The sequence below is a fragment of the Octopus sinensis genome, linkage group LG9, assembly GCF_006345805.1.
Source record: "Octopus sinensis linkage group LG9, ASM634580v1, whole genome shotgun sequence".
Lineage (NCBI taxonomy): Eukaryota > Metazoa > Mollusca > Cephalopoda > Octopoda > Octopodidae > Octopus > Octopus sinensis.
In genome coordinates this window covers 101,406,706-101,434,205 of record NC_043005.1, presented here as the reverse complement: position 1 = coordinate 101,434,205, position 27,500 = coordinate 101,406,706, and the positions used below count along the sequence as shown (strand labels likewise).

General features: G+C 36.7%; 1 protein-coding gene across 1 annotated transcript in view; it reads right to left on the bottom strand.

Moving 5' to 3' along the window:
- The window catches only part of LOC115215893 (ELAV-like protein 4), a 23,818-nt gene extending 98 nt beyond the window's left edge, over nt 1-23,720 (bottom strand). Inside the window, exons 1-2 of the mRNA XM_036505685.1 lie at nt 23,283-23,720; nt 22,481-22,706 (exon numbers count right to left, since the gene is read on the bottom strand). Of these exons, the coding sequence (XP_036361578.1) occupies nt 22,481-22,706; nt 23,283-23,288 (232 nt within the window). The 5' untranslated portion in view covers nt 23,289-23,720. The remainder of the gene's footprint in view (nt 1-22,480; nt 22,707-23,282) is intronic.
- Nucleotides 23,721-27,500: the final 3,780 nt, after the last annotated feature.

Sequence of the window (27,500 nt, the reverse complement as noted above, 5' to 3'; positions counted from 1 at the left end):
TAGGCAGCATTTTCACATTGTGGATAAGTTGCATGATGTATACATGCTTTGTGTATAAATATTTCTATATAGATGTGTGTATCTGTGTTCATGCTTGTCATTATACTTTTGCCCAAACTCCCTCCTTTATACATCTCTCCACTTACTTTAATCACCACTTCATAATTCATCAATCCACCTTCCCTCATCTAAATCTCCACTCCCTTCCATCATCCTTTTACTCATAACTTTATCCCACCAGCTATGATGCTTCCTCATTTGTCTGCTACCATCTTGTATTCCTATGCCTTTATTCTCTCACTGATCTCTCCGTAACTTCTCACTTACCTCACTTACCTTTCATGCACATGGCCAACACTCCATGACTTTTACACCTGTTTTGATTACTTTCTGGATCCTAACAACTCATCTATTTTCTCTTCCCCCACACCTTGCATCTCTTCTTGTCCTTACAATTTGGGATAGTCACATTATAAGGATGAGTGTTACTCATATCACTAACAATAATCCCTTTTCTTCCATTTATTTCAGACTTCCTCCCTTACAAGTGATTACTGCTATTCTCTCCAAAAGGATGAAGCTGATCCTCTCATCACCTTGCCTAAGATAGTTACACTTTCTCCTTCAGTTACAGGAGCCAACTATAAACTCCCCAGTCTTGCAAGTTGTACAACAATCTAAAAGTATTGGTGCCACAAAAATAAGGTCCTATCTGTCCATGCCAAACAAACTTTGGAGCACAACATGGTCCTTCAACTCATAGGATCCCACCATACTGTTTATCCCATGCTATCACGAAGAACATACATTAAATGATAATGCCATTGTACAACTCTGATGGCACAGGTTAGACAACATTTTGCTGGTCTCCTAGATGGGTTAGAGTATCACATCTTACTTGTGGGTGTCATTTTTGGCTTGGTTTCCATGGCTTGATGCCCTCTCCACCCCCAACCTTTTACAAAGTGCACTAAATACATTTTATTATGACACATGAAGAAGAAGAGATTTAGAGAATGACAGATAGCAAGTGGTAAGAGGGAGTGATGGATGTCAGTGCCAAATGGCCATGGTGGCAGTATTGATAGTATGTATGAGGTAAATGCAGATTTGATAAGCAATCATATATGTATACATCAAGATGGTAAGAGAGCCACTGTGATAAGTGAAGGAGAGGTGAAGTGTTGGAGAGAGAAGAATCAGTATAGCCCATGGCATCTCTTAGAAGCATTGTAGAGTGAACTGAAGAGAGCGTTACTATCCTTAGTCACACTGGCCATTGCTCAGTGAAAATGTGAAGAGGAGAGAGTAATCAAGTAGCAAGCGATAGAAGTGTTAGAAGAACAAGGATATCAAGATCAAAGAGCATGACCAGACAGGCTGTGAACATTCTATTTCCCACTGTACTATCAATTAATTTGCTCTTTGATCATCCACTGTCCATGTTGGCATGGGTTTGAGGAGTCTGACTCATTTCTTTTTGGGAGCTGCTGCTCCCAAATACTGTATGTAAATATTTTTTAGCTTGATTTCTGATTAGAGGCCCTTCCAACCACCAACCATTTTATAGAGAATGCTGGGTATATTTTCCTGTAATACTAACACTAAAGAGGTTAGATAATCCATAGCAATAGAAAATTAATTACAAAGACCTCAAAATTTAGGTTCTCTCTGATTATTGCCAGCCACTTTATTGAGTGCATTTTTCATGGCATCAACTTTAGAGAAGTAGTCTTACTCACCAATCACCTGCAGAGATAACGCAGCAAGTATGAGGTTTCCTTTGTGGCACCAGCAGAGAGGGAGTGCCTTGTACACAATAAATGGACAGAGTAATCACTAGCATGAAGTATGCAGATCACAAAGATGGGAATAAGTGAGGAATGTATGCCAATAGTAAGGTCAGAAATAGGTGGCTGAGAATATAAAGTATCCAACAGTCTGAGGAGTGTTTCTTTGTCATGTTATTTGAATTAACAGAAAAATAGTTTATTGTGTTTTATAGTAATTTGTAATTATTCTTCCTCTATAGATTCTATTTATTTTATTTGAAATTTGAATAAATTTTACCTCTTCTTAGACCTAGAACAATCTAGTGTCTGGTAGAAAAAAAAAAGTGAGCATTTTCAACACCTGCTTATTTTCAGTCAATTAAGGTTCCAATGCTGAGAAATATGCACTGTGTATGAAGATGATGCTTTTACTAATGGTTTTCATGTATAAAGGAGGGGATGTCTGACCTCACGAACTCTCTGCATTCCAGATAAATTGTTCAGTTAAATAAAGATCAAATAAACAAGCTCATCCATGAGGATTTGTGCCAATCCACTCGGGAACTGGTTCAGCAGATGAGATCTTCTCATGAGACTGTCACCTATCACCTTCACTTGATGAAGCTGCAAAAACTTAGTGCATGGGTGCAATCCAGCTGAAGCTGCCTAACTAGTAACAGGGTCTGCTTCTTCAACACAACAACAACAGCCCCTATGTCACTAATTTGATTAAAAATGCTATTTATGAGGTTATTTGGGAAGTTCTACAACACCTATCATATTCTTCTGATATAGTAGCTTCAGATTATCACCTTTTCCAGTCACTTTCCAATATCTGGGAGGCAGTGTTCAACATTGGCATGCAGCTGAAAATGTGGCTCAACGAATTGAGTCGGGACCGAGTGACTTCTACTGTCAGGTATTGGCAGCCTAGCAGAACATTGACAAGGAATCATAGACAATGAAGAATATATTACACCAATTCGTTAAAATTGTTAATGAAAAATAAATGTTAAAATAACTGGAAAAAAAAATATCTAACAACCAGATAGATAGATGTGTGTGTGATTTTGGAGGCTTTTACACTGACATTTTAATCTTATATGTAAAAGTTTAAGGGCTGCAGAGTACAGAGGTTTCAATCCGGTGGGAGCATTTTAGGCAATTAAACAGTAAATTTTCTTGCCTACAAGTAATTTGCAACATCTATTTAGATCTGCTCATGGTTGTATCACTTTTGAAAATCTTTCTGATTTTACATAAGTGCATTTAGCCCAGACATAGCGGTATGGTTAAGAAGTTTGTGTCTTCTACTGTAGTCAAAAGCCAACCAAAGTTTCAAGTGAATTTGACTGATGGAGACGGCAAAGCGCATCATCTGTGTGTTTGTATGTATATTCTTGCTTTGACATCACATGATTAATGGCAAGCATCATCATTGTACAAGCAGTACCATTCATTTCCCGTCTACCATGGAAACATGTCCAGACAATGAGAAATATTAACCTACTTGGAAACAGATGAGGATTAGTGACAGGAAGGGAATTCAGTCATAGAAAATCTGCACAACTAAATTCACGTGACTCATGTAAGGATGAAAAAGTGGACATTACAGCAATGATGATGATTATTATATATGTATATAATATATATCATTGTCATCATTATTTAAAGTACATGTTTCATACTGGCATGAGTTAGACGATTTGACAAGGTCTGACATTTCAAAGACAGTACCATGCCCCAAAGACTACTTTGATACATTTCTACAGCTAAATGCTCATCTGAATGCCAAGAACTATGAGTTTGTTATGCAGCTCACAAGACTCAGATCCACTTTGACTGAGAGGGACTATAGTAGTAAGAGAAGTGGTTTTGTAGGAGGTGTTGAGGGGTTAAAGTGTGAGAGAAGGGGCCAAAGCAGGTTTCTTGCTGTAGAAGAACTACATGGCTACTCATTTATTGGAGAGAAAGAGTGGCCAGAGAGGAGGTGGAAAGAGATAAAAATAATGGTGATAAAGTGTCAAGTTGAATGCTTGAGATAAAAGGAGAGAAGAAATGCGAACAGAAAGTGTGGGTTGGTAGAGATTGCAAGAATGTATGGGAGAGTGAGAGATGGTTAGAGATAGGGAATGAGTGAGAGGTTGAACATAATGAAGGAAAACAAGTTGAGGGGAGAAAAGTAGGTGACAATCATATAAATTGGGTAGGGTTGAGGAGTGTTGGAGGATAGGGGAAGGCAGAGTGCAAAAAAGTATGGAGTGAAAAGAAGCAAAACAGTAAAGATAATAATGATAGAGTAGACAAGGAGAGATGACAGGTGGTTGGGTAGTTTGAAAGAGTGTGGAAAAATCGTAGTGGATGGGGTGGAGAGATAAGGGGGGGGGGAGAAATAATTTAGTGGCTTTGAAGGGTGATCAATGTAAAATGAGGGTGGAGAGAACAATATTAGGAATGAAAGATAGATAACAGGTAAATTGGTTCTATGGAGAAGATAGCTGGCATCAGGGATGAGCTGGTGAAGTATGCAGTTCTGTACACAATTACAGCAGCAGAATACTAGTTAGAGATGATGTGTGGCAGGGATGTTGCGAGGAGGAACTTGGACAAGGGGACCCAGCAATTCAAAATCATGTTATCTGAATACATTCTGCTGGGCTGAACGGGTTTTCTTGGGAAGTCAACCAGGTCCTTTGTCATCTACTCTATGAAGTTGAAGATCCTAAGAGCACTTAATCATTTGTCTTGTAGGGTCACCCTCTTTTACCATTTCCATCCACATGAAGTTATTGGCACTTTTTTTTTTACAGCTGTCCTCATCCCAAAGTATCCTGTGGCCATACAAAAGCCATCTTTCTAGCACACTACATCAGATTCCTCTTATGCTCAAATTTCCTATCAACACATTTGTACTTTGTTGTTCATGAACATCTACATTGCAGATCCAATGGAGCGTGTTAACCTCATTCCTTTCCAGTCTTTTCAAGTTGTCTACATTCAAGGCCCATGCCTTGCTGCCATGCTATATTACAGTGCTAACATAAATGTCATAGAATCAGTTTTTCACATCAAGAGAGAAGACTTATGTTGCCAGCAGCAATGTAGATTGTATAAGTGTGTGTGTGTATATATACATGCATCTGTGTGTGTGTATGACTAATAACAGACTCTGCTCCTATTATCTGATGAGCAGGATATATCCTGCACACCCATGAAATTAAGTCATGTGGAGCTGAGTCAAAGTGATTTAAATATATGTAACTCCTACAAAATGTGTTGAATGCTACATTCTTTTGTTTGCCCACTCACTTGTGTATGTATGTGTGTATATGTATGTGTGTGTATGTATATATATAAATGTATATATTATATACACATACAAACAGAATCTCTTTTACTTGTTTCAGTCATTTGACTGCGACCATGCTGGAGCACCGCCTTTAGAGGAGCAAATCGACCCCAGGACATTCTTTGTAAGCCTAGTACTTATTCTATCGGTCTCTTTTGACGAACCGCTAAGCTACGGGGAATGAACCCAGAACCATGTGGTTAGTAAGCAAGCTACTTACCACACAGCCACTCCTGCGCCTATATGGGTATGTATTTATAGGATAAATATCATTATCATTTTTTCACCAATTTCCATGTTTGCATGGGTTGAACAGATCACAAGAGTCAACAGCAACTATTCACCGATACTGCTCACTTAGATGGATTGTAGGAGCTCATTCCATTCATGATTGATATTTGGTTCTTTTTCTTAGACTAGATGTCCTTCTTAACCCCATTTATTTTACAAAATGTATTAGCTGCTCTTTTTTTCTCACACGACACCAGCAGTAAAGAGATGAATTGTCCTTGACAAGACTAAAGGTTCTTCACACCCCATGTGACTGGTCACAGATAGTTTGTTTAGAGAGTCAGAAACATGAGGAATAGAGGTATGAATGACAGCGATTAGCAGGATAGAAGGATGAGTGATAGGAGTATTCAGTATTCTGAGAACAAGACGACAGAGTGATGACAGACGGCTACATGACCGAGGAGAGCGAGGCAGACTGAGTGAAATGGGGTGATACCCTGCAGTACAGAGTACTGGGCGTAAGCTTTAAATAGGCCAGAGAAATCAAGTGACGAGCATCTTGGCAGGGGAACAGAAAGTGGGTGGATCGTGTATCAGAAAACAACACAAAGGATCTTGGTGAAAAACACAGAAAAGATGCAGTGATATCTTTACTGATAGTGAAAGCAATGCATGGTGAATAGATGTGATCCACTGCCATCCATAGTCACAACAACAGAATAGTAGAGAGAGACTAGTACAAGGAGAAATACTAAATGAGTAAATTAGTAAATACTAAAAGGGGCCATGAGAATGAGAAGCAAGAGATGTAAAGCACAGGTAGTGAATGGATGGATAGGTTAGTATTGAAGAAACCATACCTGTGAGTGTGTACGTGTACAGATCTATGTTTGTTCCTTGTCAATGCCACCATGATTAAATGTGCTATGATGTGTGTAGTGTACCCTGCTCTATGGCCCAAAGCAGTATCACCAATGAAGCAAAAACACAATCACACATACAAATGGAATACACAAAGAGTATTGAAGCACATAAACACAGACTTGTGTACTGAAGTGACATGCACACCCATTACATGGTTGCAAGATTAGCTACACACACACACACACACACATGTAGACACTAACCGATTTCTATCACAAACTCCACATTACTTTAACCCTTTTTATAACTCACCTGAAATTGCGTCATTCTAAAACATATTCATATATATATACCCCACATCCACATATGCGTGTGCCTGCATACATTTATACGCAAACACATAATAGCATTATCTCATTTTCATTTCTTTTATGCAAATTTCCTAGGCCACACATCTGTGCTAATCTTTTTTATGTCTGCTGAACAAGGCCTAGTAATACAGAAACATCTGTCGCCAGCTGTCCTCCTTTCTCCAAACAAACTCTGTTTTCTTCGATGGCATCTTAAGTTTGGAAAATTCTTTATTCTTTAGATTCTATGCTGATTTTGTTTGGTGGCAGAACCAATTGCCATGCAGAGACTGGTTTAAATTTTCTGGCAGTGGGGATAATTTTAATAAATTGGTAGACAACTGGTATTTTATTTCGCTTAGCAAATCTTTGTTTCATTTATATATATATATATATATAATATATATATATACCACACACACACATATATTGACATACATATTTACATTATCTAAATATACAAAAACATATATATACATTTACATACACTTATATATGAGACATATATATATATATACACACACACACACTCTTGTACATTTACATGCATATGTATCCAAACACACATTTATATCTATGTATTAATACATATGTCAAAACAATTTCACAAGCACAAAAATACATATATACACATATCTATATTTAGACACAAATATATACACACAAACACATACAGGGTGACTGAAAAATAACTATCTTAAAATATTTATAAATTATTTATTAACTGTACTTTTTTGCTCAAATTTTTTATGTTTATTTTTTGAAGTATGAGAATTTGTAATCTTTAATGGCAAAATGCCCACTTCCCCAGGAGATGGGTGTGTCGTGTTGGTCCGCATGAGTGGTCAATCAGGAGCCCGGACTTAATACCGTGACTTCTTTCTTTGAGGTTGTTTAAAGGTTGGTCTATTGTATCAAACCAAAGACTTTGGAAGAACTTGAAGAGCGAATACAAGAGTTCCTGATGACATCAGTTGACACAATTCCTGGGTGATTCAAGAAGATGGTGGTGACATCTGAAGCCCACATCGAATTTTAAATAAAATCTTTATACTAAAAGCGTCCCTCATATATAGATTTTTGTTTTTTGTAAAAATTACAATTAATAGATAATTTATAAGTATTTTAAAATAGAGTTACTTTTCAATCACACTGTATATATATATATATATATATATATATAGAAGTAAATATATGGCATTACTAATTTTATATATATGAATATAGGTAGTGTGAAGTATAACCGAAAATCAAGCCAAGTAGGAGGGTTCCACACTCCATTCCAACATCCAGTTTAGTACAATGTGATTATTCATCAACCTCAGGATAGGCTAGTGTGTAGAATACAAGCCAAGTTATAGAATTAATAACAAGTATGGTATTCAATGCTATATACAACATATACACATCCTGGCAAATAATCATGTTATTTTTTGGCCTCGAACCTCTATGGTCGGTTCTCATCAGTCTCCTACAACATTGTGTGGCTTGCAAGGTTAGGGGTGATTTGTATAATGGGAATATATTGAACTTTCAGCACAGGTGGGTGTAGTTATTGTGGAATACTGATGAAGTGAATTGCAAGATTATATGTTTCTACAACTTTTATGTAATTACGACAGTAATTTGACAAAACACATGTATGAATTAAATACCATACCTGTTTTCTGTTATCAATTCTACAAATATGTGTGTGAGCATAAATATTTATATGCATCTATACACACACATATATATATATATATATAAATGATACATAAGTACATGTGTGTGTGCATATTATGAAGCAGGTGGGAACATGGTTCGATGAGGGTGGGGCTGTGTACAAAAATAGAAGATTATCCTTGTGCATAAGAGTGTTGAAGTATAGAAGTAGAGGTTAGTCAGGGTATGAGGAGTTGGTTTCCCTGTTCAATCATTGAGGGTGTGTGAGGATAATGTGAATGTATGATGGTGGGAGCAGGTATGAGCATGAGGCTAAAGGGGAACCAACAAGAGTGCTAAGCACTTTCACATGGAAAGAAAGTTTTAACAAAGAAAAATGAAGGAGGGATAAAGATGAAAAGCTTTGCGAGAGAAGAAAATTATTTATAAGTGACACAACACTCCTGTAAAAGGTCCTGGAAGAGTGAGATGGAGGGTCCAAACGAGGGTGAGAAACTAGTATAAAAATGTGTCCGTTTAGATGAGGCACATAGAAAGCCAAGAAGAATATAGTGGGTGTGATAAATGTATGTGCAAGTGGATGATTGTGAAACATTTCTACAGGGAAGAAAAAGAAGAAAAAGTATTAGTTCTGTGAAGAGAAGATGCACATATATATATATATATACACACACATACATACATATATATGCATAAACATACAAATACACATGTATATATAAACACACACATTTATAAATATTCATACACCTACAATGTATAAACGTATATACACACATGTGTATATGTATTACTATACATAGATATCTAAGTATACGTACAAGTATGTGTGTGTGTATATACAAATACACACGCACACATCACAAATGTCTATGTACATACATATATTTATAAATATACACACACACACACACTCTCCATGATCATCATTTTTTGCCCACTTTCCATTGCTGGATGGCCCAATAAGATTCAGTTAGCTGGAGGACCAACATCTTATTTTTGGCTTGGGGGTCAATGATTAGATGCCCAACCAAACATCAACCATTTTACAGAGTCAACTGGGCGCATTTTTTTCACACCATCAGCAAGAAGAGAGAGTCCTCTTCAGGACTACATTATCTGTTTGAATTGATTCCCTATCACTGGACACACTGCATACCAACATTATCAGGATCACTTTGCAACTTTGAAAGATCCCTTCTGATGGATGGAATAGACTTACTGTCAAAGGCTGGTAATGGAGTGAATAGCAGAAAGAACTAGTGTTCGAGTGACGGTTAAGACGAGAAGCGGGGAGAGTAATGGGAAGGATTAGTGAGGAAAGGTACAAAGTGGTAATGATAATGGGGGAGATTGAGTAAATGTACCAAGTAATGGGGCAGATATATCCCCCATTTATGGATAGTTCCTCAGGGTCTATGAAGAATTCTTTTTGGAGTTACATAGTTATTTTTGAGAAGGGGTGATAGTGGGAAGACTAAAACTGTTAGGGGATGGGAAAAATAACAGGAAAAATGAAAAGTAGTGTCAGAAGGAAGTGAGAGAGAATTAGAGAGTAAAGAATGGTAGGTGGGTGATGAGCATGGTGAGATGCAGGGCTACCTTGTGTTGTACATAGGTGAGTAAAGTGATGAATGAAGGAAAGATAAAATGGAAGGCAGTAGTAGAAGGGAAAATTAAAAGCAATGTTAGGGGATTAGTGAGAAAGTGATAAGGGCAGTGGAGATAGTTAAATATAGGAACAGTGTTACTCAAAGTTACATATTAGTGGGTAGAGAGGGGCATGAAGAGAGGGAGAAGCATATCTTCAACATAGTAACATCACCAAGAAAATGTGTTGGCAGGAGTCAAGAAAGCTGGGTACTGGTTGCCAGAATGCAGACGCTACCCATGCAAGCATCAGGCTTTGGAAGGAAAGAGGAAGCAAGGGTGGATATATTGAAAATGAACAAATCTAGTAGGGAGGGTATACAACAATATGCAGGAGTGGTAGGGACTAAATACACATGCAGACACATAAATAGATATACATATACATATATATATATAAATAGATATACATATATATATACACACACACACACACACACACACATACATACACACACACATATAGATATACAAATACATTTATACAGAGAAGTGATATGCACAAATGCACACACACACACATATATATATATATACACAAATGTGAACACACCTATGGACAGAGGAATGGCTGTGTGTTTAAGAAGTTTGCTTCTCGACCTCATGGTTTCAGCTTCAACCCCACTGTTTTCTACACAGCCACACCAATACATGCATGCATATATATAATATATATGTATATATATACAGAAGTATACATATTTCTCTACACATATCTATATACACTGTCTGTAACCAAATACATATATCTGATCTATTTGCAAACTGTGGCCATGCTGGGGTACCACTTTGGAGGGTTTTACTTGAATGAATTGTCCCCAGTATTTATCTTTTAAGCCCCGATACTTATTTTATCACTAAGTTACAGGGATGTATACAAACCATCACCAGTAGTCAAGTGGTGGTGGGCAATAAACACATACAAATACAAACAGGCTACTTTCAGTGACTATCAATCAAATCAACATGCTCAAGTTAGCACAGTGGGACTGAACCTGGTACCATGTGGCTGGGAAGCAGATGTCTTACCACAGAGTCACATGACTATAGATACACAAACACATTTGTGCACATCCATGTGTGCCCCCGTCTGTACCTTGTCTTGCGTGATAGTCATAAACAGGCAGTACTGTCATACAAGTAGCTTCTCTTCTTTGCAGTCTTCCATGAAAACATGTCCAGCCATGGGGGAATATTACCTTGCTTGGAAACTGGTGAAAGTTGGCACAAAGAAAATGTACCTGAATGAATTTCATCTGACACATTTGTGCATGGAAAAGCTGACATTACAGCAATGATGATGTTACCATTTATACACATACACATATGCATGCGGATTGTACTGCACAAGAAGGTGTAACCCTTTCATCAACTGACATAGGGCACTGAATCTGTACTGTAACTGTTCTTCTAGTCGTTAGCAGGCCACATAAAGGATTCGAAGTAAAGGCCACATGCTGAAGGGGCACAGGCCATCTGACATTATCTACAGGTACTTCATGGAGATGACACCTTTGACAAAAACAATGTGCACAGATGGATGAAGGCGTTTAAAGAAAGGGAAACCAACACTGAAGAAAATACTAAGCAACGGGAGAACAACTGTGACCCCTGATATGAATAGCCAGTGCATGGACAAAAGGATTCACATGGACAGTTGAGTGAGGGTTCATGAGTTTGCTATACAACAGGACTGGCTATTGTAAAATGTGTGTAAAATGGCTATTTTCACAGTTAGCAACCAATTTGAGGGCAAGGTCTGTTCAGATGTACTGGAAGCATTTGAAGCCGACAAATACATCTTTACCCCATCTCGATGGCAAGGAATAATATTTGACTATATCTTTATGATCTGGAAAGGAAGAGTCTGCTCATAAAATTCATGCCACACTTCTTATCTGGGACATTAAGAGGTTCAAAAGCCAGTTATTACCAGAGAAAATCTATCTGCTTTTGTGGACTAACATTCTCTTTGATTTTCTGGAATTTTCTCTTTGATTGTCATGCCCATCAATGACAATCCCATGATATCAAGGTAAAAGTCCATACACACACACACGATAGCCCTCTTTCACTTTCCCTCTGCTTCATCTTCTCACAAGGCTTTGGTTAACCTAGGGCTAAAGAAAATGAAACTTACCCAAGGAGTTATGGAATGGGACTAAATCATAGACAACATAACCATCCCTGTTTGTGTATTTATTGCTGTTCCTTTGACATAAGTGAGTAGTTAATAGCCACACTGGTTTCATGTTAACAAGGAATTTAATATCTTGTTAAGCATTTTTGAAACTGAAAGCTCAGTCTTGTAATGAATGATTGACGGAAAATACCTAAAAAATTTTTAATTTAAATATATACAGTCTTCAACTTGTGGTTAGATTATTGCAAAAATTGGCAGCACTACCTACTGAAACTGGTGGGTGTTTTTTTTTTTTTTTTTTTTTTAAATCTGAGTAGCCATTTATGCTAACAATAAGCATTGCAGAATATAATACAGGAAGGGAATGAAATTTTCTTCAGCAGAATAGAGATTTCATAACATCATTTGAAATTAATGTAAACAAGAGTGATTCAATTTCTGTGGTTTCAAGAGGTAGAGGACAGAGAGATGCAGTGACGGGCAGATTCAAGTCATACAGAATGTTAAGAGCAAATCAAAATGTTTGGTGGACCCAACTTCAATAATTACATCACACTCGATGATTTACAGTATGCAATCTGACACCCCTACTGGCAGATATTTTATTTTTGTACCTTTATATTGGCACTTTGTGGGAAAAGACTTCTAATTTTTGACCTGGAATCCACCTACGTTTGAAGAATATTTAAGTTTAATTGGCCATGGAGATAAAGAAGAGCCAAAATGTCTTATTTCCAACAACGCTTGCTTAAAATGTTCACAAAATGCTTTTAATGCTGCCTTTGAAAGCAAAAACCTTAAGGTAAGGGTTAGTGACAGCAAGGGCACATGGCTGAAAAATAATGTCTGAAAAACAGATTTATCTGGCACAAGCCAGCATGGAAAAGTAGATGTAAAAATGAACAAATGTATACATATGACTGTACATAAGCACAAACATATATATAAATATACATATATACACACACACAGAGGGATAGAGAGAGAGTAGACATAAATATAGCATGTTATAATGTGTATGAGAGAGAGAGGGAGAGAGACGGCTTGAAATCCTCAGTTTTAACATCCACATTTTTACGCTTGCATAAGTCAGAACTTGTTAAGGCAGATTTTCTATATCCAGATGCTTACACACACAAACACACATACAATAGTTAGCTATATACAATAATATATACTCTGACAGAAAATGCATGTGTGTATGTATGTGTTTATACACATACACACACACTTGTCTGATTTGTAGCGTGTGGTACATTAGATACATTTTTTTTAATAACAAGCCACCTAAATAAAAACTATCCACCATGGTACTAGCTTAAATTATGATAGCTTGATATAGCAGCTAATCTATAACTATTGAACTCGAGCCTATCTTCTCAGGGGACAGTCAACAACCCATTAAGTGGTCTGTCAAGAGATTCCCTCCAGCTTTTTTACTGCACATCAATAGCATAGGAAAGACGTGTACACATTTTTATTTAGCCCACATTGAGGCTTTGCTATAACAAAGATATATATATATATACATATATATATATATATATATATATATACACATACATATATATATATTAGTAAATCCCCAAAAAACGAAGAACAAACACAAAAAACAACAACATGAGGACATGGTACATGTAAAGTATTAGCAGACACTCAGGGAAGGAAAGAAAGATGGTTTAACATTTCAAGTAAAGATCTTGTTCAGAAACAGAGGAAAGTCCAATAGAAAAAGGAAGACAGAGGGAAAAAAAAAACAGGAAAAAAAAAATTGCCAACAATTCACATGTGGTTACATTTTGAAAATGTGTGTATATGTATGTATGTATATACCTGTGTATGTAGGTACGTGTCTAGAATAAAGGTGCAGCCACAGCCGTGTGGTTAAGAAGTTTGCCTTGCAACATAGTTTCAGGTTCAGTCCTACTATGTGGCACCTTGAATATCTTCAACTAAAGCCCTGGGTTAATCAATGCCTTATGAGTGAATATGGTAGATGGAAACTGTGTGGAAGCCCATCATTATACATATATACAGATAGATAGATAGATATGTAACTGTGTTTGTATCCCTACCAATATTTGACAATAGGTATAGGTTTGTACCTGTAATTTAATTGGCGAAAGAAACTGATGGAGTCAATTTGTTCAATTGAAACCCTTCGAGGTGGTGCTCCAGCATGACTGCTGTCAAAGGATAAACAAGTAAAAGATAAAATATATTGTGTGTGTATGTATGTATATATATATATATATATATACAAACACATAGATATACTAAGGCGTATTTCATACACACACACGTGTCATGTGATGAAGTACAAATGAACCGAGGGAAAAATTGAGAGTAATAGAGAAGACTACTTGTAAAGATAAGTGATGCATATGGAAGATGACAGCTGGACAAAGAATTGCAAGGGGTCCGTAGCTGAATGAAGCTGTGAAAAAAAGGGAAGCTAGGTGAACCACAAAAATGAAGTGATGATTGATCACATGAAGCTGAGCTATGTGGAGGTCAAGACAAAAAGAGCATGTAGACCAGTAATATGCAATACGCATTCAGGATGGTCGCATCCTGAATGCGTGGTATTATGGATAGTGAAAATGAAAGAGATGGAGATGGGATGGCAGATGCACGTATATCAGCCCTTTGCTAGATATAGCAGTTGACTGCACAGGCCAAGCCCCGTCCTCTGCAACACACTTTCATCCCAAATCATTCTCCTACAACACACCCTTCTCACTTTTTTTTCTTTCTTTTCACTTCTGGCTGTATAATTAATTTAGGCAAAACACATAACAGTGCACCCTGCTCTGTACTGCCAGCCATCACTCCCTCTTCCTTGAGCCACTTTCTATTTACATCCATCACTCACTCACTCCTACCGTCACCAACTCCACTTCTGTTTATCACTGATCATTTCCACACCTCTTTACCATCAACCTATGTTTACCAATATAACAACTGGGTGCCCTCTTTCGCCACCCATATTCATGTTTCATTCTTCTGCCACTACAAACTTCTGAACAGGTTACCATGTTGTAATTCACACTACATAAAGTAGCGTGGACTCCCAAACCATTAGTGACACAAGGCAACTTCAATAGTGTGGGTGTCATGAAAAACTGAACAAAAACTGTCCATTAAGTGGTTGACAAACAATGGAAGACAACATAACATAGAGAGGACTCTTTAGTTTGTCAAAGGCTAAAACATTGTCACTAAGGCTGACACGAGAATAAAATGCACGAAATACAATCTGTAAAAAAGTTGGTGATAAACTGAGCCAAAATCGAAATGCATGACATAGATGGTAAGTGCTAATCGAAATAATGAAGTAGTCAGGTGATTTGTGAACTGATTCAGAGCATAATGACACAGTGTACACGTCAGTAATGAGAGCACAGAGATGTTGATAAATACAGAGGAAGAAAAACATACATGCATAGACAGACAGGAAACATACACACTCAGATATACATACAGACATATCAAATATGTATAAAAGACATTACTTTTATATATATATATATACACATACATATATATATATATACACATACATATATATATATATACACATACATATATATATATATATAAGATTTCTCTTGAATGAAACAGTACTAGTCCTGTAGAAGCTCCTTCTATATAATAAATTAATTTTACTCTGCTATGTATTGAGTACCTTACTTACTGTGGTTAACCCCGGATCAACCCGGGACCTACATATATATATATATATATATATATACACACATACATACATGTACATAGATATACAAATAGACTCCTATAAATATTTCATAGACACATATACACATACAGAGAACAAAGGGTATTTGAGGACACTACCAGTGTATTTCTCTCTTCAAACCAATTAAAAGACTTTTTATTTCTTTCAGACTCCACAGTTGATAAAATACTAATACAAGAATTGAAAAGACAGGCAGCCTCTGTTGCCATGAGAGCCGAACACAGCAACTTTGAAATTGCCAACTTTCTAAATGTTGCAAGATCTTTTGTACATAAAAGTTCAGAAATGAATTTGAAGCATCTGGTGAGGATATTTCAATTGTATCAATAAATAAATAAATAAATGTAAAATGAAAAAGAATCCTAAATGATGGGAAACTATAAGGGTCCTGCAATTCATTCAACAGGTTTGAAAATTATCAATGATCTCAGAAAAGTCAATGAGGGCCATCATCAAAGAACTTCAGATGGAACGGACTATCAGAACTGTGGTGCACAAGGATATTCATTACAAGTCCCATATATATATAGAGAGAGGAAGGGCCAACTGATGCACGCACAAACATATATAAATTTATTGTACATGTGTGTATGTATACACAAGTACACACACACACACACATACATACATACATACACACATATATATACATACAAACATACGCATGCACACACAGACACATTAGGTGCAGGCATGGCTGTTTGGTTAAGACACTCGCTTCGCAACCATAAGATTTTATATTCAGTGTCACACATCTCCATCATGGACAAGAGCTTTCTAATATAGCTACAAGCTAACCATAGATTCATCAAAAGATTTAGTGAACAGAAACTGAATAAAGCCTACTCTAAGTCCGTGTGTGTACATTATATATATATATACATATCAGCTTTTTTTATATGCTAGACCACTGGTGTGAAATCGATGTTAATTAAATTAATATCTAATTTCTCACCCTCATTTTAAATTTATATATATATATATATATATATATATATATATGTATGTATGTATGTATTACACACTGTATACATCTCTCTCCCACTCTTCCTTATAGCATACACACATACACATAAATGCAAGTGAGTTTGTATGCACCCAAATTCCTCCATGTTTCCTTTTATATTTCTTTGTGCTTATTCAAAAATTATCTAAATTATATATGGTTACATTGATTTAATTTAGTCCATTAGAAAATTATTTGTACTTTTCAAGATGTGAAATAAGTGATTCTTTACTACAAAAGTAGGTAAGGGTGCGTGACTGATATCTAGATGTAAAACAATGTATCGATAATTTACTTATTCTAATCTTTGTCAGAATAAGAAAAGATATAAATATTTTGAATACACACACACACGCATCTACTAGTCATTAAAGCTGGATAAAAAAAAAAAAAAATCTTCACAAGCTGTTACCCAGCGTTTCACGTGACCATTTATCAGACAGTTGCTGTGATACTTTTATGTATGTGTGTGTGTATGTATACATACACACACACATGCATACATAAACAAATGTATGTGAATATATACAATATATACACACACACACTTATACATACAGATATATATATACATGCACATATATGTATACCTATACATTTCTTTATGTACATACACGCACACACTCATATATATATATATTCATATATACAAATATAGCTAACTATATACACATATATATGCATAAATGTATGTGTCTAGTTTGTTTGCTTGTTGATAGGATCAGTATATTAAATTAGTTTCTTTAGCAGTTATATTATCTTATATACAGTATCTCATGATCTTGGAGACATCATCAGATTCAAGCATGGAGAAATATATATAGTCTTGCTTAGTTGAAGCTGTAACCTCTCTGTCTCTACATGCAACCAACTTAATGCTCTTTCCAAACAGAAAATTCATTCAGTCAAGAAACTCCATTCAGTAACAAAGTAGTTTTTGTTACTGTTAACGTTCTTTCTCACAAAATCTCATGTTAGCAGGGTACATGTTTCAAGCTCAGAATAACCTGAAGATAGGAAGAGAAAGTGAGGAAAGTTTGGACCTAAGCACAAGGATATATCATTCAGGGAAGATGAAACACAAGTTGCAGTCTCCAAAATGATACTCTTAATACATTTTATATATAAATGTAGACGTATATATATATTACACACACACATACATACACATTTTATATACATATATATGCATATTTCTTTTGGATAAATATGTATACATAAATTTATGAAGATGTGTGTATGTATATATACATGCATGTTCACTGATAGATATATCCATATATACACTCACACACATAACTACATGCATACAAATTTACATATATACACATAAATACACATGCACAAACACACATATATATGAATTTACAAATTTGTATATGTGTGTGTGTATATATATATATATTAGATATATATATATATACATACACATATCTATCCATCTATACTGATATAATAATGGACATATATATTGTTGATGTCAAAGGAATTTTATAAAACCTTTCGAGAGAAAGTGAACTAATTGTTTTGGGGAATATCTTCAAGCACCCACATGAAGTTATGCAAATACTGTGTTGAAAAACCCTTTTGGAAAGAGGAAAAAGTCAAAGTCCCATGAGCAACTTTCAATGTTTTCTATCTAAACAGAATTTTTCAGCCCAATATTTAAATGCTATTCTTTATAGCTTTGTGTGTGTGCCTCGAGATATTCTCACAAAGTATGTATATAAAGTGTTTTGGATTAAGTGTGTAAGTATTGAGTTATTTGTACATATGTTAATTTGGGGGAAAAAGTCTGTATTTTAGAATTAAATCATTTTATTTGCACAAGATTTCTTTTTTTTTTCTTTTTTTTTTGTAGTCTTCAAATTGAGAAAGAGAAAAAGAGAAGGAATGCTTGAATAATATTGATATTACATATATTGGTGCTTCTGAGTAGGCCTTTCGTTCACTACACAAGCAGAAGCCATCATAGTGTTTTGAAATGTTCTCGTCAAAATGTCTCACATTCTGCAAAGACTAATGGAATACTAAAATCTCTCTCTCTCTCATAGATAACAAGTGTTGGCAACAGAAAGAGCGTTCAGGCATAATGCACTGCATGAATGACTTTTTGTTAACCCTGCTCGAAAAGGGAAAAAGCAAACGGAAAAAGCAAACAGAAAAACAAAGATGATTTATAAATATCTACGTAGAGCAGAGAGAGAGAGAGAGAGAGAGAAAATGGTGTCTAGTGAGGGAAACAATCGGAACGAGAAACAGAACCACCTTTGGTGGAACAGGCAACAACAGGGAGTGGAAAATAACAGAGACAAAGAAGTTGCAAATGAAAAATCAGGGAAATACTCAGAAATTTACGATTAAGAGTAAGGCACAGGGAAAATAAGATGGAATGAAGAACAGAGTGAAAGGATGAACGTGAGAGAGAGAGAGAGAGAGAGAAATAAGAGTAGAAATAAGATATGGAATTATAACGAGTGAGGGGAAGAAATTTGAAAAGAGAAAAGCAGTGAAAATGGAAGATAAATATAAGAGAAGGATGAGTAAACTGACAGGAAGAAAAAAAGAAGAAAAGAAAATGACAGGAAAGAGAAAAGATATGATGCGGAGGATGGGAGAGTGAAAAGAATGAGGCAGAGAGGAAAGAAAGGGAAAACAAGAAAAGAAAGGGATCGTGATGAGAGAATGAAGTGAAAAGTAATGAGGAAAAGAATGAGAGAGAGAGAGAGAGAGAGAGAGAATATAAACAGATGTGAGAAAGAATGAAGATTAAAGAGAGACAGAATGAAGAAAGAATGTGAGGGAATAAGGAGAGGGAGAAGATATGATAGAGACAGAGAATGAGTAAAAAAAAAAAAAGAGTAAGGGAGAATGGAGAGAGAGAGAGAGAACGAAGATAAGGAAGGGAGAGAGAGAGAATGAATGAAGATAAGGAAGGGAGTGAGAGAATGAATGAAGACAAGGAAGAGAGAGAAAGAATGAATGAAGACAAGGAAGAGAGAGAAAGAATGAATGAAGACAAGAGAGAGAGAGAGAGAGAGAGAGGAATGAATGAAGACAGGGGAGAGAGAGAGAGAGAGAGAATGAATGAAGACAGGGGAGAGAGAGAGAGAGAGAATGAATGAAGACAAGGGAGAGAGAGAGAATGAATGAAGACAAGGGAGAGAGAGAGAATGAATGAAGACAGGGGAGAGTGTGAATGAATGAGGATAGGAAAGAGAATGAATGAGAATAAGAAAGATAATGAATGAATGAGGATAGGAAAGAGAATGAATGAGGATAGAAAAGTGAATGAATGAGAATAAGAAAGATAATGAATGAATGAGGATAGGGAAGAGAATGAATGAAGAACAGGAAGAGAGAGAATGAATGAAGAAAGGAAAGAGAGAGAATGAATGAATGAAGAAAGGAAAGAGAGAGAATGAATGAATGAAGAAAGGAAAGAGAGAGAATGAATGAATGAAGAAAGGGAAAGAGAGAGAGAATGAATGAAGACAGAAAAGAGAGAATGAAGATAGAAAAATGAGAGAATGAAGACAGAAAGAGAGAATGAAGACAGGGGAGAGAGGGAATGAATGAAGACAGGGGAGAGAGGGAATGAATGAAGACAGGGGAGAGAGGGAATGAATGAAGACAGGGAGAAAGAGAATGAATGAAGGCAGGGAAGAGGGAGTATTGAATGAAGATCAGGGAAAGGCAGGGTGAATGCATTAGGGTGGAGGAGAGAGTGAAAGAATTAAAGGAAAGAGAGAGAGGGAGAAAACAGGGAAAGCTGGAGATGATGAGGTGGGGAGAAACTGAATACAGAAATGGAAGAGTATGAAGATGGGGAGAGAGAGAGAGAGAGATAGAGAGAAGAGCAGCAGAAGAATGAACAACAGGAGGAGGGAGGGAGAGAGAGAGAGAGAGAGAATGTGAATTGAACAGCAAAAAAAAAAGGGGGGAGAAAATGAGTTACTGAGAGAAAATGGGAGGGAGAGTTAAGGAATGAAGATAGGAAATGTGGAATGGGGGGGGGGCAGGAGACCGAAAATGAGAAGACAATAAAAAGGAAACTACAAGAGTGGGAAAGATTAAAGGCAGATCAGAAAGGAGAGGAGTAACGATTGAGAAAAAGAGAGTAAGTATGGAGATGTGAGGGAGAATGAATGAGGATGTGGTGGAGAGAGGGAGAGAGAGAGAATGATGAAGATTAAAGAGACAAAGATGGCATAGAAAAGGGAAAGAAGAGAGAGAATGGAGGGAGGGAGAGAATGAAAATAGTAAAATTTAGTGAGACTGAAGGGAAGATAGGAAATGGAAAATTAAAGTGAAAAATTACAGCCTGAGAGAAGGGAATGAGAATGGGTGAATGAGGATAGGAGAGAGAATGAAGAAAAGAGAAAGAGAGAGGCGAAACAAGGATAAGAAAGGAGGGAGAGACAGAATGCAAAAATGGAGATTAAAAATGAGAGAGAAAATGGATATAGGGGAGAGAGAGAGAATGAAGATAGAGAGAAAGAAAATTTGAGCAGAGTGGAAACAAAAGTGAAAGTGGAGATGAGAGAGAGAAACCGAAAGTAGAGATGAAAGCGAGAGAATGAGGAGAAAGAAACACTAAAAGAAAAAGAATATTGTAAAAATGAGAGATTGGAGGGAGGATGAGGAAAGACGAAGAATAAAGATGGGAGAGAGAGAGAAAAAAGAATAAAGAAAAAGACTGATGATGCAAAAGAAAGAAACTGAAAATGGAAGGGAGAAAATGAATGAATATGTGAAAAAGAAGAATAATTATGAGATAATTAATATTTGAAATGGCATTTAAGATAGAGAGAAATGAAATGAGGATGAGAGTGGGAGAGAGAGAGAGAATGAGAAATAAGAGAGGATGAAAATGGCAGTTAAGAGAAAGTGAAAATGGGAAAGAGATAGAGAGCAGAAGAAGGAGCGACAGAATAAAAGATAAAAGAGAGAGTGTGTGAATGATGAGAGGATAATGATTCAGAGACTATAGAAGAGATAGAGAGGAAATGATGATGTGACGTGGGAGAGAGAGAGAGAGAGAGAGAATATAACGAGAGTGCAAACAAGAATGTGATATGAGAGAGAGAGAGAGAGAGAGAGAGAGTGGGAGCCAAGAAATATCTAGTGCTGTTTGCAGTGTGGTGGTCTACAGTAAAACCATGTAGCTTCAATGCTGGCAGATTGATAGCAGAAAATCAAGTTACTGTAGTATGTGGCGTGATGAAGGCTGTTAAAGGAAATTGGTCAAGCCTGAGGCTAGAACAGTCAGTCAGCTAAACATAGCCACCTGTCATCAATTAAACATTACTTAGCATCATTTCTAAACAGAATATTTAGTAAATGAAGAATGGTTACTACAACAAAAATAATCACTTGACAGACAGCAATGCTATCGAGTGGAAACGCAACTAGGATACACTTGTGAGGGGAAACAGAGAAGCAAATGATGAGACACAGAAAGATACTGAAGAGAGAGATAATAGCGGTGAGATGAGAGAGAGAAAGCATTTTCTTTAACAAAGAAGATATTGAAACCGAATTACCGAGTGGAAAGCATCATAGAAAGCCAAAATTGAAACGAAATTTTGCTAAAGAGAATAATCGACTTCAAACCATCTGTAGTATTGTTCAGCGTGGCTTTTACTATGTTGAGGAGATGAGGCAGAAATAGAGAGAAAATAGCTTACCTGTTGGTTTATCTCTAATCAATTTACAGCTTTCAACTTCTCCAATGCTAGCAAACAGCGAACGTATTTCCTCCTGAGTCATAGTTTGTGGAAGGTAGTTCACAATTAAATTTGTCTTGCTTACATTATCTCTATCATCCATCTGTGTACCAGTGGATATTGGCGAATGGTTCCCACCATTTTGTTGTATGATTTGCGAATCCATAATTGTATCTCCTTTTGTAATCTGAAGAAAGATTTAAAGAAAGAAAAAAAATAAGAAATAGAAAATAGAATAAAGAAAAATACACCAAAAACATGGGGAAGCTGTGACGGCGTTTTACTAGATTAAGAGAGAGAAACGAGAGCAAGAAGACATCTTGAGGAATCTTTGCTAGCTGTAAGTTGTTCACTCCTTAGATATCTTTATGCAAAAGCGAGGAATTCAACATTTAATTAGAGGAACTCCAAGAGGATAAACAGTAAGGAACGGTTTTAGAGTGCAGGGAATAGTTGAATAATGCGATGGTTGCGAAAGGTTTTAATAGACAAGAATTAGGAAGAGAGGAAACCACGCAAAGAATGCTTTACTTCTTTATATGCAGGTGTGTGTATGTGTGTTGAATCCAAGTGAAAAAGGCAAGTTAAGCAATGAAGAAGGAGAAGAGAGATTCTTTGTTCAGTGTTAAGCCTCTCTCGTCTGCTCAAGCAGATCAACATTCACCTGAATAAAAAGAAGAGACAAAGAAGAAGAAGGAAAACACCTGAACAACAATCTCGTGTAACAAATTACAATGCCAACCCTTACAAATGTAGAACCAACCTGCATTTGGTAAAATTTATCCCGTGGTAAATCTACGGCTGCAATTTTAAGGCAACGAACGGCGACTAAGTACAGTTCTCCCCAGCAGTAGTAGTAGTAGTAATAGTAGTAGCAGCAGTAGCAGCAGCAAGAGGTCGACGATGACGAAGAAGACGACAGGAATCAATAATTGAATGAATGACAACAGTAGCAATGACCTCAATAAATACCTCACGAGAATGCATCGAAGGGAGGAAAACTGTTCTAAAGAAACTCAGTGTGAGCCAATGAGAACGTGCATCATTATCAGGTTGTACCCCGTCACTCTCTCTCCCTCCGCCCTTACACTGGCCGACCGGCAGCCGCCACTCTCCTATCATCGATATTGAAAACACCACTACCACTACTACCACTACCAATTATAATGCAACTACTAGTTGTAGCAGCAGTAATCGAAGTAGTAGCAGTAACAAGGAGCGGCGGCGGCGGCAGTTGTAATGCTGCTATCTCTGCAACAACAACTACTACTATGACTACTACTACTGCTGCTGCTGCAACGGTTTATTATATACAAGACGGGTTTCTGGTCACTGAATCTTACGGTGCTGCTGCTGCTGAGAGAAGATGAAGGCCACAGTGGAGATGCAGTGAAGAAGATACATACTGCAACTACTAGTAATACTACTCTCACACGTCTTTTATACTAGCGAGGCGCACTTCTGCAGTATCACCGACTGTTAGCATCGCCCAACTAACAAAATATATGCAGACATGCTTGGCAGATTTCAGAAGAATATGAGCAGGCAGCGAATGCTGGCTTCCTTCACCTAATCAGAAATTGGGAGGATAAAACCCAAGTAAGAAGGCAGCCTATCAGACAGGTACCCAAACATTCTAGCACTTATTTAATAATATAAGAATAAATAGAAGCATTTGTTTTAAAGAAATACATACATTTACCATATATATATATATATATAGTAAAAGTTATTTACAAGGGATCAGAATTAGCCCTTATCAAATGTTCTAAGCAACTTAGAATAGAGAGAGTCGATTTTGTTCTTGTATTTATCTTTTATTGTGTAAATAAAGGAATGGAGAGAATGTATTAAACCAGTAGGTGTTTTTGAAAAAGGTGCTAAAGTGTAACTGTGAGAAAAAGAAAAAAACAGACCGGGATTGACTGGGAGATGTATCAAAAGCACCAGGAAATCTTCTCCAAGTGGTTATTTCTAAAACCAATTGACGCTGTGACTTGGAAAAAGTGTCTAATTCTTAGGAATCATTTGCTAAATGCCAGGCCAAAATGGAAAGATTTCTCCATTTCGAATAATTGCCCTCATCAGCACTCATAGCTTAAAGCTAGTATCTACCGAAGATAGATTAGATTACCAAGTGTAATAGCGAAAAAGCAGTCGAGTTGCGACATTAAAACAATAGATATGATGATGGTGATGATGATGAAACTGACCGGAAAGAAAAATGAAGTTAAGATGAAGGAGGGGGGGGGAGGGCGCGTTTTGTCGTTTCCGATATCGATCCGGTCGGCAGAATGAGGATGGGTCGGAGTCGGTTCGTTGGGGCCGAAGGCTGTTACCACCTGTGATCCAGGCGGTCGACGAGGTCTGCACCAGAGAAGCAATAAGGCTTTATTTCTAACGGTGATTTAACATTCCATGGTAATTATTTCATGAACGAATGGAGAAAACAATTGTAAAAAAAAAAAAAAAGATTAAAATAAGAAAATGTTAAAATTCTTCTTCTAAATAACTAAAATAAAATAATTAAAAAAAGCAATAAATTATAAAATAAACCTACCTACCTAGTTCGGCTGTGTATGTTGGTTGTAACAAGAAACCGGTCTCAGATTTAAATGCAGTAGTTAAAAGTGGCCGACACCAAAAATATGATAGTGCCCAGCCGTAGGAGTCAATAGCTCTAGCCAAGTTATAGACACTAGTTAATTCTAAAAGTGAAAAGAAAAACAAAATAGGGAAAAATAGAAATATAAATGTATATATTTAAATAAATAAAAGAAGAAAAAAAACAAAACAAGAGACAGATCACAGATCTAGCAGCAGAAGTAAGTGATGCGAACGGCAAACGCAGAGGAGGAGCATGGTTAAAAAAACGGTCACAGATGTAAGCAGAGAGTAAGTAAGTAATAATGCAGGTCTACTGGTTATGTTGGTCAAGCTGTGGCAAGCAGGCAATTCACTGCTAAACAACTGCAAACCAAACCAATACAATATCTACACGGCATTGGCTTAATTACTTTCAATAAATAAAATTAGTCAGGCGGGGAAGAATGGTGAAATGAATGAGGAAACAACATCTTCAGATGAACTACAGTGAATGGCTGATCGGAAAGTAGTGGACCGAGTTGAACAATTTCCACTTTTATAATGGAACTGACCAAAGCTAGGTAGACACGGCATTGTGTAAAAGCGCGTGGTCCACAAATGTGTGAGCATGTGAGCAGGTTGTCCAAGCGACAACCTGATGAATCAATTAATTACGAACTGGACCAAGATCGAACTGAATATGTAACACGATTATAGCCTCCACTTCAGCTTTCTTTTCTTTCTTTTTTTTCCGGAGCAGAAACCGTCCCGTCAAATGCAATGCCGTAGTATATTTATTATCCATTCTCACACTTTGAAACCAACAGTCATAGAAATCGACCCGCTTCTAGCAATATAAGTTTCAAGTGTGCAAAATGAACTGACATGTTTACATGTATCCATCGCAGAGCAGAGATGGCATCGGAACTGAAGAAAGAATTAAGGAGAAGCACAGTGAAAACAAACAGCAGACATTAGAACAGTTCCGTTGTCCATTTAATATATTCGTTAGCTTTCTTACAGTGAAACTACCAACGGAACTTGGTTCACATCATCACAAGTAATGCGCAACTTACTGAATAGGTGAGATGTTTAGAAAATCGGTTTCCTTTTTGATTGGCAATTAAGAATACATAACCATAGCAACAGACATCACAGGAGGTGAGGTTCCCAACACAAGAAAAACAGAGATGGAAATAGAAGTAGAAGATATAGCAGACACACAGGCAAATGTAAAAGGGTCGGAGAAAGGGGAGCTTTAAAAAAAAAGCAAGGTTTATTTACAAATAGGTAAAAAAAAAATAAATAAAAATAGAGGGGAGGGGGACTCGTTTCAGCAGGTGAATAAAACTGGTGTCCGTACTTATTGTGTCTGAAATGAATAGGTTTTATGTGGTGGGGGGTAAAATCAATGAAGCGGTTCGAGTAGCTAAACTCGTTGCGAGAGAGAGAGAGAGAGAGACCGAGGAAACGTTCAGTTATAACGTTTTACGGATGATAATTACGTCAAAGTTTCGTCCGTGCCCACCACCACCAACACCACCCGCCCCACAAGATATAATTCCTACAAGGCGAAATCGCGCGCGCGCGAGTGCATGTGTGTGTGTCTATGCGAATATACATGCATATGCATTTACGTGTGTGCGTACATATATATATATACATAATATATATATATATATATATATATATATATTTAAGTAGGTGAATGAATTATCCTAGTATTGATAATTCGGTTAATCGATACCTGGGTAGCAAATTCACGTCAGAAAACACGGTTGAAGCTACATGCCAAGGGTAGAAACCCCGTGTTCTTGTGTGGTAATTTGTGTATTATTTAAAATATGTATGTATAAGTTTGTGTGTGTCTGTGTGTGATGTAGACATATAAACAACGGTTTAGGTAAGTCCGTCGTGAAATACGGAATATTGGTGAATTGGAAAAGAATGTGTTCTAAGTACATACGGACAACTCTTGACTATTTGGTTGGTATTTGGTGCTACGAAATATTCTGTATCCCGTATAAATGAGCTTCGACTTACCCAAAGATCCGCGTGCCTAATCTTAGTGGATACACACACATGTAATAATGTGAGAGTGTGTGTGTGTGTGTGTCTGTGTGTGGTGTGTGTTTCTAAGGAATCTGTGACGAAATCCACATGATCGCTCAGACAAAACAATAAAATCCGAACTAGTTTGGCAAAATATGGAAATCAAATATTTTTTTTACCCTACAAAAAAAAAAAAAAAAAGAAAGAAAGAAAGAAAGAAAGAAAGAAAGGAAAAACGTTTGTAAACATGGAACAACTCAAATGAGAGAAAATTAAAATGAAAAATCTCGCACCAGCAAGAAAATGTTTATATATATATGTATGTATGTATAACATATATATA